General features: G+C 41.8%; 1 protein-coding gene across 5 annotated transcripts in view; it reads left to right on the forward strand.

Annotated features, from left to right (window-relative positions):
* TENT4B (terminal nucleotidyltransferase 4B) overlaps positions 1 to 17557 on the forward strand; it is an 86473-nt gene that overhangs the window by 56584 nt on the left and 12332 nt on the right. For all 5 annotated transcript variants that reach the window (XM_071084512.1, XM_071084513.1, XM_011759286.3 and 2 more), the window contains 6 exons: positions 4401 to 4524; positions 7263 to 7309; positions 9765 to 9885; positions 11557 to 11664; positions 16331 to 16459; positions 17199 to 17412. In XM_071084512.1, coding sequence (XP_070940613.1) covers positions 4401 to 4524; positions 7263 to 7309; positions 9765 to 9885; positions 11557 to 11664; positions 16331 to 16459; positions 17199 to 17412 — 743 coding nt within the window. The remainder of the gene's footprint in view (positions 1 to 4400; positions 4525 to 7262; positions 7310 to 9764; positions 9886 to 11556; positions 11665 to 16330; positions 16460 to 17198; positions 17413 to 17557) is intronic.

Below are 17557 nucleotides of genomic sequence, written 5' to 3' on the forward strand. Positions count from 1 at the left end.
CAGCAAATTAATTTTGTTTCTCTTACTCTCTTGTTTTTGGCATCTTTTCCCGTTATATAGTGGTGCTCATGTCATCATATTGCTCTTATGTGACTTTTCCTTTGTGAACAGGGATCTTGTTCACTTTTCCTTTTTTAACTTTTTTTTTGTTTTTTCGAGACGGAGTCTTGCTCTGTTGCCCAGGCTGGAGAACAGAGGCACAGTCTCAGCCCACTGCAACCTTTGTCTCCCGGGCTCAAGCGATTCTCCCACCTTAGCCTCTTGAGTAGCTGGGATTACAGGCATGCACCATCACGCCTGGCTAATTTTTTGTATTTTTGTAGAGATGGGGTTTCACCATGTCATCGAGGCTGGTCTCGAACTCCTGGACTCAAGCGATCCACCTGCCTCAGCCTCCCAAAATGCTAGGGTTACAGGCATGAGCCACTATGCCTGAGTCACTTTTCCTTTTAACATAAAAACACTGATATCCTAGAGAGGGCACTATATTTTGGGTACATATGAGTTCAGATCACAGAAGAGTTGTTTTCTATACTTCTTTTTTCATCATTCTTACTTCAGTATGATGTATTTTATAATTTTATATGAGAAACTGTAACACTGGGCATGTGTCATCAAGCAGTACCTACTCATAAATCATATTAAATTTTGATCCAAACATGGGACAAACTGAAGTTTTCTCTGTGTACTTGAATGCTTTCAGAGGCATAAAATTATATTACCATGTGAAAGCAAGCCTACAAAATTCCTCAGGCGTCCACTCTGCCACTCAAATGAGAGCCAGACTTACAGTGCACACTCTACAAACAAACTTCCAGCCCGTCAGGGTATTTTAAGTGCCTGAATATGCAAGGCACTGTGCCAGTAAAATTACTCAGTCCCAAGGATAGAGCCTGTTAGAATTATTTTAAAATCTGTACTTGAAGTTTATTTCCTCAGTGTTCCAAGATATTTTATCTGGTTGTTCTCTGAGTATTTCACATGTAGCTAGTTACATATAGGTGAGATAGTGATGCTTGTGCCTGGTGTGGATGAGAAACTGAACCTGGCAGACCTGAGATTGGATTTCCTCTTCTGACTTTGCAAGTGTGGCTTGGCTTTAATAGCCCTCCTCTTTTTCCGTATTCCTCTTTCCCCCTTCCATTTTGCAAATATGCATCAATCAAAATACAAATTGATTGCAAATATGTGTCAATCAAATTGTATTGTATTTTGATTGATGCACATATGCACTGATAGTTACACATATGCATCAATCAAAATACAATAACCTGTGGAACCATTTTTTTCTGAAATAGGAAGGTGGTGCCATGGGCTATTGATTGTTGAGGGTAGTCTTCAGAGCTTGTCTTACAAATCTATAATAATTTTCCCCCAAATTAATGTGCTAGTTAGAACACTAGATTGCATCACTGAAAGTGAATTTTAGAATCTTTTCCAACTTTTTACCAAGTTCAGAAAACCGTTTTATTGGACCTTTGTTTGCCTCATGGTCATCTGGTTTCTTTATGCTGATAATGACAGGGACCTTACTAACCTACAAGGCAACCCAGTCCATCCTGGGCAGCTATGATCATTGGAAAGCTCTGAATCATTCATCTGGAAGCTGCCTATGGCAGAATAGTGCAGAACATATGCATTGCACTGTTCTACAAAACTACATTAAATAAGTGTTCCTTTTCATTGTTAGATGGAAGTGACCCAGGGCAAGGATCATGTTTGATGAGCCAGTTTTCTCCTAGTGCCTTGAACATAGGCACTTGGTAATGTATAAAGAATGAATTCTTTTTTTTTTTTGGAGACAAAATCTTACTCCACCACCCAGGCTGGAGTGCAGTGGCACGGTGTCAGCTCACTGCAACCTCTACCTCCCAAGTTCAAGTGATTTTTGTGCCTCAGCCTCCTAAGGAACTGGAATTACAGGCATACGCCACCACGCCCAGCTAATTTTTATATTTTTAGTAGAGAAGGGGTTTCGCCATGTTGGCCAGATGGTCTCCAACTCCTGGCCTCAGGCAGTCTGCCTGCCTCAGCCTCCCAAAGTGCTGGGATTACAGGCATGAGCCATTCGCCTGGCCAGAGAATGAATTCTTAATCAGTTTCTTATGACTTCATATTGACTGACAGTTGTGCTAAATACTTTTTGCCTTTATTTGAATTAGAAAATTTGTAAGGGGGCCTTCAGAATAGATGCAGTCACATTTAGGAGTTTTCTTCCCCCCATTAGTTAAAATGCAGTTTTTCTATGGATCTGTTTTAGAACTACGAATAAACTCTGATCAGTCACTGCAGACTACGCAGTAAGATAAGAAGCAGTCCAGTTGTTCTGTCGTTTATTCATGGCCCTCATCTTTGCCAGCTGACTTGTGCAGAAGAGCACAGCAAACTGTAAGCTTCCTAACAGCTATTCCCATTCAGCTGCTGTCTTCAAGAAGCAGAAGAGGATAGATAGACCTTAGAGAACATAATCAAACCTGGGAAACTCAAATCAAAACAAAACACAACTTCAAAACAGAAGTTGAAGGTCCTGAAGGTACCCAGAGGCATAGCAAGGAAAATGGCCCCACTGGGATATCTTTTGGATTCACCTACAGACCTCTCTGGAGTTTTAAGATCCACTTTTTGTGACATATTGCATAGCAAACAGGCCGAACGCTGTTGTAAATCATCCTCTGCGAAAGGCCCAGGTTTTGAAACTGAAGGCCTGAAAAGGCTCCTGCTTACCAGCTGTGTGCTGTACCTGACACACTGAAGCCTGAGAGTGCCAGTCACCTGTCAAAGGGAACACAGCTGCCCTCAGGCAGAACCTGAGTCTAGAACTCAAGGTTTTTGACTCTTAGGCTAAAAATAAAAAATCAGAAGGAGGAACTATGGATTGCTTAATCAGTCACATTTTCACTTTCCAGAGTTTCTTGTAGCACAAGTTATAGCCTTTGGGGATTAGGATGTAAACACTTTTTTTTCCTTCCCTAAAGCGATTTTTGGTCTGTCAGTTTTTCCAACTTCCTGCTCTGGGCCCTGAAGGTGCCACACAGTTGCAGGCATGCTCCTACTTCAAGGCTCTGTTAAGCTGTGGCTGCCCTTCCTTCCCACTGCTGTGCCCCAGGCCAACCCCTCTGCCCCTTCCTTTCCCTGAGGCGCTTTGCACCTGTTGCTCCGAGCCTCCTGGTCTATCCCAGTTAGTAGAGTCCCTGTGCTTACCTCCGTGGCTCAGTCCTCATGGGTGGTCAGTGCTCTAGGGAAGGTGAGCTGACCTCTTCACTTTCCCTTCCCAGCCATTTATAGCTCTTCATAGCCTCACCAACTTAGAAAGGGATGCTGCTTTTCTCTCTGTCCCCCATCCTGACTACATTCAAGTCATTGCTCAGCCCAGTGAGTTTGTCCTTTCTTCCAGACCAGTAGTTTTCCCCCAGGCCCTCAGGCTTCAGCCCTTGAAGGCATCCTTAGCCCCCCCGCCCCGCCCCACTATGATAGCCAGGCGCTGTGCCTGGCCACGGGGTGTGGGTATGTGTGTGTGTTTTGTTTCTGGAGCCCATTCCTTTCCTTCCACCATCTTCTAGGCCTTCATCCAATCCTCCTGCAACTTGATTCATGACTTTTCCCTGCATCTAGTCTAGTCTCTTTGCTGGTCTGTTGTTTGCATAGTTGCCAGTTTAATCTTCTTAAAATGCTGCATTTTTGAAGTCAGTCTCTCTCTAGTCCCTGTCAGAAACATTTAAATAGCTCTGTTGCCACAGGGGGAAAGCTTGAACCTCTTAGCCAGTCAGTCATTCAGAGCCTGCCCTCTACTGGGGCCTGCTTTCCTCTCCAGATGCTTCTCCCACTCTGCCTGCCACAGCCCTTGTAGCTGGCTGATTGCCCTGTACCTCGCAGGCTCTGGAAGTCTTCAGCTCCTTCATGGAGCCTTTGTCTACCAGCCATTCTTTTCAAGACTTTGCTGTTGTTCACTGCCTGATTTGTTCATTTGACACTTAATTCACTGAGCAAACATTATGAAAGATGTACTGTTTGCTACTGTGAGGAATGGATCCCCAAGAGGTAAGAGGGTCAGTCCCTACTGCCAGGAAATTTGCCTGGATTCAGTATCTTCTTGTGTCTATTAGATCAGAAGTGGAAAGGCAGAGGCCAGGCTGTATGCTTTTTAAATTTTATTTTATTTTATTTAAATCACCAGCACCTCAGCAAGTGTTTTGCACAGGAAATTTCTTATGTTATTTAATTATTTTGGTTTTTTTGATTAAATTCTGTACATTCCCATTTTAGCTTATCTTGAGTTATAACATTAAAATTAAGGTAGTCATCAACTGAATTATAAGACCTAATTAAATAAGATTATTTAAGATAGTGATTTCTCATTAGATTGGCCCTATTCATATTAACTTTTCTGCTTTTTTCTTCAGTCTGCATGAAGAAATCAGTGATTTTTATGAATACATGTCTCCAAGACCTGAGGAAGAGAAGATGCGGATGGAGGTGGTGAACAGGATCGAGAGTGTAATTAAGGAGCTCTGGCCCAGCGCTGACGTGAGTCCCTTCCTGGGTAGCCTATGCTTGGGACAGTCTTTGTCCACGGGCCAGAGGCCTATCTGCTAGTATCTCATGCTAGTCCTCACATGCAAGTAGAAGTGCACTGTAGAGTTGTGGTCTAATTAAATTTTAAAGGCAAAGAATTTTCTGCAGTCTTTAGAATTTGAGGCTTACTAATTATTTTCATTGGATTGGATGACTAACAACTTTTTTTTTTTTTTGTAGTGCTAATAGCAACTACTAAAGGCAAGCTATTGTTAGAAATTATTAGTGTAAAGAGAAGAAAGACAAATCAAACCTCATTGTTGTAGTGGTCTGTTATTGGATATGATATATCAAAACCTCATTACTACTTAGTTCCAGCCTGCCAGAGTAAACATTATATAATTGTTTACAGCTGAATGAAAATGTCAAGTACGAAATTTTGTCACTTGTGGCTAATGCAGGCATAAGTCTTTTCTTATTTCTTTCCTGAAATTGCCATTTTCATCTCTCTCAGACCAGCTAATTGCCTTTTAGACAGCTCCCAGTCAGTGAACAAAATGATTGCTTGGGATTTCTTCTTGGCTTATTTGTTGTTTTTGTTACTGGTACCAAGTCTTTTGTTTTTTTTTTTTTTGAGATAGGGGTCTCACTCTGTTGCTGAGGCTGGAGTGCAGTAGTGCGATCATGACTCATTGCAGCCTTGATTTCCTGGGCTCAAGTGATCCACCTCAGCATCCCGAGTAGCTGGGACCGCAGGTGCACGTCACCACACCTAGCTGATTTTCGTATTTTTTTGTAGAGACTGAGTCTCACTGTGTTGCCCAGGCTGGTCTTGAACTCCTGGGCTCAAGCAGTCTGCCCGCCTTGGCCTCCCAAAGTGCTAGGATTATAGGCGTGAGCCACCACACTTGGCCTGTTACTGGTACTAAGTTAATACTTCACTTTTTAGGGCACTTTGAGGGCCTGTTTTATGATTTTGTGTATGCAAAGAAGTAACAAAATAATAGAATCCATTACTTTGTGTTCTGTAACTTTTCTTTAGGCACTGTCCTGGGTGGTGTTTTTGTCCAATTGGCAAAACAAGGAAGTTTCACTGTATGTAAAACTTGCATGTATATGACAGTATATATATGACGCTGTAGGTAAAGGGAAAAGGGGAGGATACTAATATTTTATGAACAGTGACCATATGTCACATTCTTTCTCCTATGTGATCCAAATCAGTGGTTCTTAGCTGGTGGTTATTTTGCTCTCCAGGGGGGCGTTTGGCAATGTCCGAGACATTTTTGATTGTCCTGGCTGGGTATGCACTGCTAGTACCTAGTGGGTAGAGGCCATGGATGCCGCCAGCCATTCTGTGATGAGCAGTATAGGCCCTTACAACAAAGAATTACCCACTCCCAAATGCCAATGTTGAGAAGCCCTGGTCTAATTTAACCCTTATCTTTCTTAGGTGGAGGTTGACTCTCTCTCTCTCTCTCTCCAGCCAGCCAGCCAGCCAGCCATCATCTGTCTACCTACAGATGAGGAACATGAGCTTGTGGTTAGGTTCCCAGGTCCATCTCGCCTCAGAGGTTGAACTTGTTTCACTGTTTATCCTTTTCCCGCGCCCTGAGATGGAGTCTTGCTCTGTTGCCCAGGCTGGAGTGCAGTGACACAGTGACATGATCTCAGCTCACTGCAGCCTCTGCCTCCCAGGTTCAAGCAATTCTCCTGTCTCAGCCTCCTGAGTAGCTGGGATTACAGGTACCCGTCACCACACCTGGCTGATTTTTGTGTTTTTAGTAGAGATGGGGTTTCATCATGTTGGCCAGGCTGGTCGTGAACTCCTGACCTCAGGTGATCCACCTGCCTCGGCCTCCCAAAGTGCTGGGATTAAAGGCGTGAGCCACTGTGCCCGGCCTATCCTTTTTTATTACAATTACCTGCATACGTATTTCTGCCTGAGTTCCCCTGTTCTCCATGGGTTGAGGTGGAATGCATCCCAGTTTTATGCCACAGCACGATGTTATAAAATGATGGTGCCTGGTGTTCTCTGTGGAATTGACCTGAAGGCCCACACTTGCCCTACAGTTAGTCTGATCCCAATTTAGTAATCTATTCGAAGACTCCTGCTCAGAGAACAAAAATTAAGGATTTGTGATTGTGTCTCTGGATAATGAGGGAACATTATGGATCTGAACTACTTCTGGAAGTTTCCTGTGGTTGGCTTTCTGTATCCTTAAGTACCACACCTCCATATTAAACCAACAGTGGATTGAAAATATTCAGAAAAAAACTATTAAAATAACAATGCACCAATAAAAACAATACAAATTATTTTTAAAATATAGTATAATGACTATTTAGATAGCATTTACATTGTACTAGGTATTATAAGTAATCTAAAGATGATGTAAAGTATATGGGAGGACTCGCATAGTTATATGCAAATACTCCACCATTTTATAGCAGTGACTCGAACATCTTCAGATTTTGGCATAGTGGGACTGGAACCAGTCTCCTACCGATACCAAGGGACAACTGTATTTTGGTCTCTGTGTTTCATATTTGAACCAGGTAAGTTGAAATTATATTCAGAATGTCTGCTTGTGAAACAGAATGCCCACTTCATGAAGAATGGGGTTAGAAAAAAAAATACTCTTGTCATACCGAAAAGTACCAGTAGAGGGTAGCAAAAACTGACATTTCTCCATATCTTGGTGACTTTATCTGATACCTCAATATAATAACTTCTTTTTCTGTTTCAGGTCCAGATATTTGGAAGTTTTAAAACTGGACTATATTTACCTACTAGGTTAGTACACTCATGAATCTTTTAAAGGACTGTACCTTTTCCTAGAGTGTATTCGTTTTGGCTGTCAAATTTGTAAGGAGTACAAACAAAACAAATTTATAAAACAAAAATGGGGCCGGGCGCGGTGGCTCAAGCCTGTAATCCCAGCACTTTGGGAGGCCGAGGCGGGCAGATCACAAGGTCAGGAGATCGAGACCACAGTGAAACCCCGTCTCTACTAAAAATACAAAAAATTAGCTGGGCGCGGTGGCGGGCGCCTGTAGTCCTAGCTACTCAGGAGGCTGAGGCAGGAGAATGGCGTGAACCCAGGAGGCGGAGCTTGCAGTGTGCCGAGATCGCGCCACTGCACTCCAGCCTGGGCAACAGCGTGAGACTCCGTCTCAAAAAACAAACAAACAAACAAACAAACAAAAAACAAAAATGGGACTGGGCATGGTGGCTCACGCCTGTAATCCTAGCAATTCAGGAGGCCGAGGAGGGCGGATCACTTGAAGTCAGGAGTTCAAGACCAGCCTGGCCAACATGGTGAAACTCCATCTCTACTAAAAATACAAGAATTAGCTGGGTGTAGCGGCACGCGCCTATAATCCCAGCTACTCCGGAGGTTGAGGCAGGAGAATTGCTTAAACTCGGGAGGTGGAGGTTGCAGTGAGCTGAGATTGTACTCCAGGCTGGGCAACAGAGCGAGACTCTGTCTCAAAAAAAAAAAAATAAATAAAAATAAAAAATAAAAAAGTAAAGGATTTACCAGCATTTAATTTGATTTACCTTGAAGTAGAATATCACTTCACATCTCCAAGACGTAGATGGTACAGAGAGATGGAAAAGGGATCATGTTGCAGTGGAATCAGTTAGTTACTAATTTTAGAAATTGACTGCCTGGCAGAGTATTGCTCAGTCCCATAACTTAACCCACTGACACAGATGTTAATGTAGTCTCATGATAAAATGTCTGATTGTATATCCTCTAGAATGTGAGTTCCCACTGTCTCACTCACTCACTCACTCACTCTCTCACTCTCGCTTTCAAATTAAGAACTCATTCTACTAGTTATGGCTCCAGCATCCTGATCCAGAAATTCAGGTACAGATCTCTTCTCTGAGAAAGATCTTGGCCTTTCAGGACTCTTGTTCAGTTTCAGTCTTCTCAAATGAGACCTCTCTTGATGCACAGCCTTGGAGGCTTTCTTTTGGAAATGATGTTTCTCTGAAGGGTGAATACTTGCTCTCTAAGAATTGAAATTGTTTGAACATTCCGTCATGGTTATTACTATTATTACTTAATCTCTCCAGAATAAAGTCAGCGTCATGTTTTTCCATTTGAGCTTGATTTGGTACACTTTAGCCCAACTTAAAGTGTGCTGAAGTGGGTGGACCCTGGCAATTTCCATTCTTCCCATAGATGTCCTTGGCCTGCAAAAGTCATAAAATACTCAACTTCGAGTTCATATTTCTTACTTAGGTTCTCAGCCTCAGTGAAACATGAAAAATCACTCTTTCTTAAAAAATTTAATTAAATTTTATGAATAGGTAGTACATTCACATAGTTCACATTTGGAAAAGGCACAAAAATCAATACAGGGAAAAGTCTCAGTCCCACCTCTGCCCCCTGGTTCTCCGTGGAACAGCCACTTGTTTTTTTGTTTTGTTTTGTTTTGTTTTTGAGATGGAGTCTGGCTCTGTCGCCCAGGCTGGAGTGCAGTGGCGCGATCTCGGCTCACTGCAAGCTCCGCCTCCCAGGTTCACGGCATTCTCCTGCCTCAGCCTCCTGAGTAGCTGGGACTACAGGCGCCTGCCATTGTGCCCGGCTAATTTTTTTGTATTTTTTAGTAGAGATAGGGTTTCACCGTGTTAGCCAGGATGGTCTCAATTTCCTGACCTCGTGATCTGCCCACCTCGGCCTCCCAAAGCGCTGGGATTACAGGTGTGAGCCACCACGCCCAGCCAGAACAGCCACTTTTACCAGTTTCTCACATATCCTTTCAGAGATACCTGTGCATATAAAAGGACATGTGTGTGTATTAACACAAATGGTAGCATGCTGGATACTTGTTCTGCATCCAGTTTAAAGTACTTCATAATATTTCTGAGTTGCAATTAATCTCATCCAGATAGGAAAATCATTATGTCTAGTACCGGAAGCCTTTATTAAGGAAAGGACGTTAAGTGCCTTTTTTTTTTTTTCTTTTTTTTTTTTTTGAGGTTTTACTTCTTTCAAAATTACCCTATTTCCTGAGACCTGAATTCTGTGAAATGACTGGGAGGAGGAGTTTGTTAAAATCAACAACTACTATTTCCCCTCTCCACAAAACCATTATCACTAACACATTTAGTCTTTGTTGGCCAGGGTGGGAAATAGGTTTTAATTGTACTAATGAAGTCTGTAAGCATGAGTGTCAGTTAAAACAAGTTTCCAGCTTCTTCAGACCCTCTTGTATATGTATTCTGTGTTCAGTGACATCGACCTAGTGGTGTTTGGGAAGTGGGAGAACCTACCCCTCTGGACTCTGGAAGAAGCTCTTCGGAAACACAAAGTCGCAGATGAGGATTCGGTGAAAGTTTTAGACAAAGCAACTGTAAGTTCTGCAGCATTTCATATTAAACCTTGGTTATTTACCTATGAAACTTGAATTAAAATTAAAGTTTGGTGAGCACAGTTACATTGCAAGTGAGTGATTCTTTCATTTTGTTAATGTCACCGTGCTTGCACATAAAAAGTTTTCTGGTTGTCCACGGTGGATTGTGACCACACAATCTTGGGTCACTGCAACCTGTACCTCCTCGGCTCAAGTGATCCTTCTACTTCAGCATCTCGAGGAGCTGGACTACAGACACAGCCTGCCATCCTGGCTAATTTTTTTGTAAATTTTGTAGAGACGGGGTTTCACCGTGTTGCCCAGACTGATCTCCAACTCCTGGGTTCAAGTGATCCACCCACCTCTGCCTCCCAAAGTGCTGGGATTACAGGTGTGAGCCTCTGCACCTGGCCTGCATTTCTTTTAACAACAGCAGAATACCCAATTTTATCACACACAGTACTCACTGTAGAGATGTTTGTTTTATTCATTTGCATTATTATTTTTTTTTTGAGACAGAGTCTTGCTCTGTCACCCAGGCTGGAGTGCAGTGGCGCGATCTCGGCTCACTGCAAGCTCCGCCTCCCGGGTTCACACCATTCTCCTGCCTCAGCCTCCCGAGTAGCTGGGACTACAGGCGCCTGCCACCACTCCCGGCTCATGTTTTGTATTTTTAATAGAGACGGGGTTTCACTGTGTTAGGCAGGATGGTCTCAATCTCCTGACCTCGTAAGCCGCCCCCCCTCAGCCTCCCAAAGTGCTGGGATTACAGGCGTGAGCCACTGCGCCCAGCAATATTTTATTCATTTTTTTAGAGAGAGATACAGTCTCACTATGTTGCCCAGGCTGTTCCCTAACTCCTGGACTCAAGTGATCCTCCCACCTCAGCCTTATGTGTAGCTGGGACTACAGGCGCACCCTACCACGCCTTGTTTATTTAAAAAAAAATTTTTTTTGTAGAGATAGGGTCTCCCTGTGTTGCCCAAGTTGGAGCATTTTTTGAAAAGAACTCCTGATAGCTCATGTAAATAATCATGTCAGTTTTTGAGAATAATTTTTATATCTTATCTTGTCAGGTTGCTTTTTGGGCTATTTGCAAAACTGACCAGTAATGCAAGGGGGTTGTAGTGTATACCTTAAGAATCCAGCAATTTTCTTATTAGAAACAGTTTGATGATACAAAACATTTAATACCTAGTATTCATTGTTCTTCATCTTATACTCAGAAAGTGTTCTCCAAAGTATTGAGGAAGGTTTTTGTTAGATAATTTTAGAATTATTATAACTATATGTCAACTAATAAACGAGATGATGGGCATATTAATTTACTTAACTGTGGTAATCACTTCAGTATGTATATCAAGATAAGTATATCAAAACATGTATGCCTTAAATATAAACAATAAAAATAAATAATCAAAAATTGGACACCAAACAAAATTCTCAATTTATAGAAATTACAAAATATATTGTATGGGGCCCAATGCTAAATATGCAACATATGGTATTTGTAGCAGTCCAGGGTTACTGGGGTGTGCCATATTTAGAATACTCAGTGTTCTTATGCTCGCATGAGATGATGGAGACCTCATGTCTAGTAACCCTCCATCCCCTGATTTTGTCATTTAATCTGGTTAAAGCATTTACATTTTACCTTTCTTCTCTTTATAGGTACCTATTATTAAACTAACAGATTCTTTTACTGAAGTGAAAGTTGATATCAGCTTTAATGTACAGAATGGCGTGAGAGCAGCTGACCTCATCAAAGATTTTACCAAGGTCAGAGAATTTAGTGTTTATACAATAAAACTATTAGAAACGTAATTTTAAGATTCTGTTGTGGTGGTGGTCTAATATTTTTATATGCATGTTGCTGACAAACACCTCTCTCTCTCTCTCTCTTTCTCTCTTTTTAAAATAGAGCTAGGGTCTCACTCTGTCACCTAAGCTGGAGTTCAGTGGCTGGATCATGACCCACTACAGCCTCAAACTCCTGGGTTCAAGTGATCATCTCACCTCAGCCTCCCAAGTAGCTGGGACTACAGGTGTGAGCCACTACACCTGGCTTTTTTTTTTTTTTTTTAAGTGTTGGGGATCTCGCTGTGTTGGCCAGGCTGGTCTCTAACTCCTAGCCTCAAGCAATCCTCCTGCCTCAGCCTCCCAAAGCACTGGGATTATAGGCATGAGCCACCATGCTCAGCCTGCACCTTACTTTTGTATGCAATGGTTTTGCTTTCTTTGAATCTGCTTGTAATGATCAGTGATTAACTTATAATGTGACCTCAAGTAAGAATTAAAAGTTGAGAAAGCTTTTGAAGAAATTGTCTGCTCTAGATCCTTCCTTGTAGAGACAGAAGAGATGGAATTCTGCTACACAGTTGATTCCATCTGTTTTTAACCTTCAGGAGTTCAGATTAAGAACCTTTCCTTTAACCCATTTCCTGTTTGCCCCAAGAATACTGCGCAGGCAGTGAGCTGCACTTTCTTTTTTTTCTTTTTTTGAGGCAGAGTCTCGCTCTGTCACCCAGGCTGGAGTGCAGTGGTGCGATCTTGGTTCACTGCCACCTCTGCCTCCCAGGTTCAAGCAATTCTTCTGCCTCGATCTCACAAGTACCTGGGACTACAGGCACCCGCCGCCATGCCTGGCTAATTTTTGTATTTTTAGTAGAGATGGGGTTTCACCGTATTGGCCAGGCTGGTCCTGAACTCCTGACCTTGCAATCTGCTCACCTCAGCCTCCCAAAGTGCTGGGATTACAGGCGTGAGCCACCGTGCCCGGCTGTACTTTTTTTTTTCTAAATGGGAAATAGGTTAAGAGTTTTAAGAGCATTTTCTAGATTTCAATCCCTAAATTACCTTTAAGGTGTTTCCTACAGGCTTCCTTACTTCTATTTTGAAATGATTTAAGTTTATTTCTATTCTATTTTCTTCCAAGATAGAGAAGAATTTGTCACCATTATCTGTGGAACATTTTACATACTTAGATAGTTGTCAGCTTTCTCCTCTCTAACCTAAACCATTAACTCCTTTGGCTTCTGTTAGAATATTCACAATTTTTTTTTCTCAAGCAGCTCTAAAGTTTCTATTTCTTCTTTGTTTTTTAAGAAAAAATGTTAACTACTTGATGTTGCAAGCATTATCATCTTGCATAAATGTATGGAAGACAGAAAAGCAGAAAATTAAAGAAATATTATCCATAATCTCACTATATTGGGTGTGTGTATGTGTGTGTGCATGTGCGCCTGTCTAATATTTTTCTGGAAAAAAGCTTTTAAAAATTGAAATTCGTATGCATGATAACATTCATCAGTATGAAGAGATGGTGTAAAGTGAGTCACCCTTACACCGTAGATACTTAGATCATTTTTATAGAATTTCTCATTGCCAGTTATTATTTTTTGTGTTGCTTTTTTATGTTCTTTAAAATTATAAGCAAAGGAGTAGCACATTGTACACACATTGTCTCATACCTTTGTAAAAACTTAATGTTTTGGAGGTTTCTTCCATATTGACGCATAGAGGCTTGCTTTATTCTTTTTGTTGGTTACACAGGCAGTAGTCTTTTGTAAGACTGTGGCTGCTTGATTTAGCAGTTCTTCAGTGTTGTTCCAGTTTTTCTTTTGCTGTTAGAAAAAGGGATTGACGAATATACTTCCATGCATGCATCTTGCTTTACACGTGCAAAATGTTTGTAGGAAGAGTCCCAGAAGCAAAATTTTGAGGTCGAAGGGTATATCCAGGTAAAACTGCGTTAGATATTTCCCTAATTATTTATTCTTTCACATTCTCATTTTCTCTCTCTCCCTCCCCCTTTTCTTCTCCCTCTCCCTATCCCTCTCTCTCTTCCTCTGTCCCTCCCTTTCTCTTTTCTCTCTTTTTCTTTCCCTTCCTCTTCTTTTCTTTTCTTTTCTCCTTTTCTTCCTTCCCCTTTCCCTTTTCCTTCCTTCTTCCTTTTCTTCCTTTCTTTCATTTTTTGACACCGGGTCTCACTCTGGTACCCAGGCTAGAGTGCAGTGATCATGGCTCACTGCAGCCTCAGCTTCTTGGGCTCAAGTGATCCTCCCACCTTAGCATGAGTATCTGGGATCACAGGCGGGCCTACCACACCTGGCTAACTTTTTTTTTTTTTTTTTTTTTAATGGAGTCTCACTCTGTTGCCCAGGCTAGATAGAGTGCAGGGGCGTGATCTCGGCTCACTGCAACCTCCGCCTCCTGGGTTCAAGCGATTTTCCTGCCTCATCCTCCTGAGTAGTTGGGATTACAGGTGCTCACCACCACGCTCAGCTAATTTTTGTATTTTTAGTAGAGATGTAGTTTCATCATGTTGGCCAGGGTGGTCTCAAACGCCGACCTCAGGTGATCCGCCCTCCTCAGCCTCTCGAAGTGCTGGGATTATAGGCGTGAGCCACCAAGCCCGGCCACTTTTTTTTTTTTTTCAAGGTAGAGATGAGGTCTTGCTATGTGGCCCCCCCCTTTTTTTTTTCCTTTTTTTTAAATAGAGATGAGGTCTTGCTATGTTGCCCAGGCTGTTCTTAAACTCCTGGGCTCAAGCAGTCCTCCTTGCTTGACCTCCCAAAATGTTGGGATTACAGGCATGAGCCACCAAACCTGACCCTTTATTGTTCTTTGGAAGGGAACTGTATCTAGACTGACTTAACTACAATGTTTTTTTTTTTTTTTTTTTTTTTTTTGAGACAGAGTCTTGCTCTGTCACTCAGGCTGGAGTGCAGTGGTGCGATCTTGGCTCATTGTACCCTCCACCTCCCGAGTTCAAATGATTCTTGTGCCTCAGCCTCTAGAATAGCTGGATCTACATACGTGTGCCACCACGCCCGGCTAATTTTTGTATTTTTAGTAGAGATGGGGTTTTTCCATGTTGGCCAGGCTGGTCTCGAACTCCCTACCTCAAGTGATCTGCCCACCTCGGCCTCCCAAAGTGCTGAGATTACAGGCGTGAGCCACCGTGCCCAGCCCACAATGTTTAAAAATACTTACTTCTCCATATTTTTGTTCTTTCCTATGCTTGCTTAGTTTGATACAATTTGCAAAAGTATAAGCTTTTTTTTTTTTTCTTTTTTATAGAAGCCATGTGTGTTCACTGTAGGACATCTAGAAAACAGAGATAAGAGTAAAGAAAAAAATAGAAATCACTGGCCAGGTGCTATGGTTCACACCTGTAATCCCAACACTTTGGGAGGCCCAGGCAGGCAGATCACTTGAGCTCAGGAGTTCAAGACCAGCTCAGGAGTTCAAGACCAGTGGTAAAACCCTGTCTCTACAAAAATACAAAAATTAGCTGGGTGTCGTGGGCTGAGGTGGGAGGATCACTTGAGCCCAGGAGCTGGAGATTGCAGTGAGCCAAGATTGTGCTACTGTACTCCAGCCTGGGTGACTGAGTGAGGGGGAGAAAAATGGAAATAACTAGTAATTTTACCACCCTAAGTAATAATAGCTGTTAAGACTTCTTTGAAGATGTTGTGCCTGCTTTGTTTTCCTCAGTGGCCTCAGCCTATGGCATGGCTTACAGAGAGGAGTGAATGAATATGTGCACAGCAAAAGGTGGACTCATTCTGTACATACTTGTCCGTTCAGGTGTTCTCTAGGATAGCCCTGCCTCATTCCCTGTAAAGCGTGGAAGTCATCAGCCCATGTGTAAGTCAGCAGGCCGGATTCTTGTTTGCCCCAGGACTGTGGCAGAATAATCTAAAGGTCCCTAGTCTACAGTGGCGCGCCACCAAGAAAAGTGATTCTTAAAAATCTCACTGATTTAGTGCTTTAAGATGTTGGTGACTTTGTCCTTGTACTCTTTCTATTATCTGTTTACAAATGAATATTAGAGGGTCATGGTCACAAATGAGCATCATCAGTTACATGCTGTTTGTGTTTCTATCCTATAGCAAGTACTTTTTTTTTTTTTTTTTTGTGATGGATTCTTGCTCTGTCGCCCAGGCTGGAGTGCAATGGCACGATCTCGCCTCACTACATCCTCTGCCTCCCGGGTTCAAGTGATTCTCCTGCCTCAGCCTCCCAAGTAGCTGGGATTACAGGCTCCTGCCACCACTCCTGGCTGTTTTTTGTATTTTTAGTAGACACAGGGTTTCATCATGTTGGCCAGGCTGGTCTCTGACTCCTGACCTCAGGTAATCTGCCTGCCTTGGTCTCCCAAAGTGCTGGGATTACAGGCATGAGCCACCATGCCCAGCCCTGTAGCAAATACTTAGATGCTATTATTCCTGTGTACATGTCTTACATTTTAGATATAAGGGGAGAACCATTCATTACCTATAGTTTACTTTTTTTTAATAGCTGACTCTTAGAATGGAAAATTAAGTATGTTGTATATCGCTACCAAATTTTATAATGTAAGGACCAATTTATGCCCCTCTTAATGCTTAGATCTGTTGCTGATACAGGAATTCATTGAAAATACAATTTTCTTTTTCAGAAATATCCTGTATTGCCATACTTGGTTTTAGTATTGAAACAATTCCTATTGCAGAGGGACCTTAATGAAGTATTTACAGGTGGAATTGGTTCTTATAGTCTCTTTTTAATGGCAGTCAGTTTCCTTCAGGTAAGTCATATGGGTATACCATGCTAGTGCACACTAAAAGCAAAAGTGATCAATCAGCTGGGAAACATTTTGGAAAAAATCAAAATCAACCTGTAATTGCATTGCTTTCCTTGATTCCTTACGGTTTTTCCCTTTAAACTGGGTACATTTTTATCATTTAGCAAATACATATTTTTAAATTCCTGTGAAAGAATATTTTTGGTTTTAAATCCCATATATTCTAGTATTTTTGAGACTTTTCACTGCACATTTTAACATGCAGAATGTACGGCCTGGTTTCCATAAGCGTAAATAGTATAAGTGCCAGCAATAAGAATGTCTTCTAAGCAGCTAAATCTTGTAAGTTTAGTTGGAATTGAGATTTGCTATTTGGATGAGCAAATTCGAGTCTTAGTATTGTAAATGGGTGTGTTTATGTGGCGCAGGGTTGCCAACTGCCTGAGTCTATTCGTGAGTCAGAACGACTTTGCTGATGTCTTGGGCCAAGCCAGCCCTGGTCGGCAGCCTGGTGCACCTGTAAAATTCAGCCTTACAAACAGTCTCCCACCATTCCCGCACCATGGGACTTTAGTGTTGTGTGTAACAGCAGTATAGGCTGCTGTTATCCCATTATCAATTGACTGCTATGCTAAACCAAAATTATAATAATATTGCTTGTAGAAGTTAGAATATAATTTATTCCCCCTCTCCTTGATAATTTAGCAAAAATCCAATATAATTTCTTCTTTTCTGCTTTTAGTTACATCCCAGGGAAGATGCTTGCATCCCCAATACAAACTATGGTGTTCTCTTAATAGAATTTTTTGAATTATATGGACGACACTTCAATTATTTAAAGACTGGCATCCGGATAAAGGATGGTGGTTCATATGTGGCCAAAGATGAAGTACAGAAAAATATGCTAGATGGCTACAGGCCATCAATGCTTTATATCGAAGATCCTTTACAACCAGGTATTGAAATTAGGTAAATTTTTGGGCATTCAAAGAGAGGGCACTGTCAGTCACCTTATTATACTTTAAATTCTCTTTAGATGAAAAATGAAGGAACAACTTCTAATTGTTACTCTTTTTTCATCAAAATATTTCATGAGCAAAC

This window comes from Macaca nemestrina, chromosome 18, assembly GCF_043159975.1.
Source record: "Macaca nemestrina isolate mMacNem1 chromosome 18, mMacNem.hap1, whole genome shotgun sequence".
In the NCBI taxonomy this organism is placed as follows: Eukaryota; Metazoa; Chordata; class Mammalia; order Primates; family Cercopithecidae; genus Macaca; species Macaca nemestrina.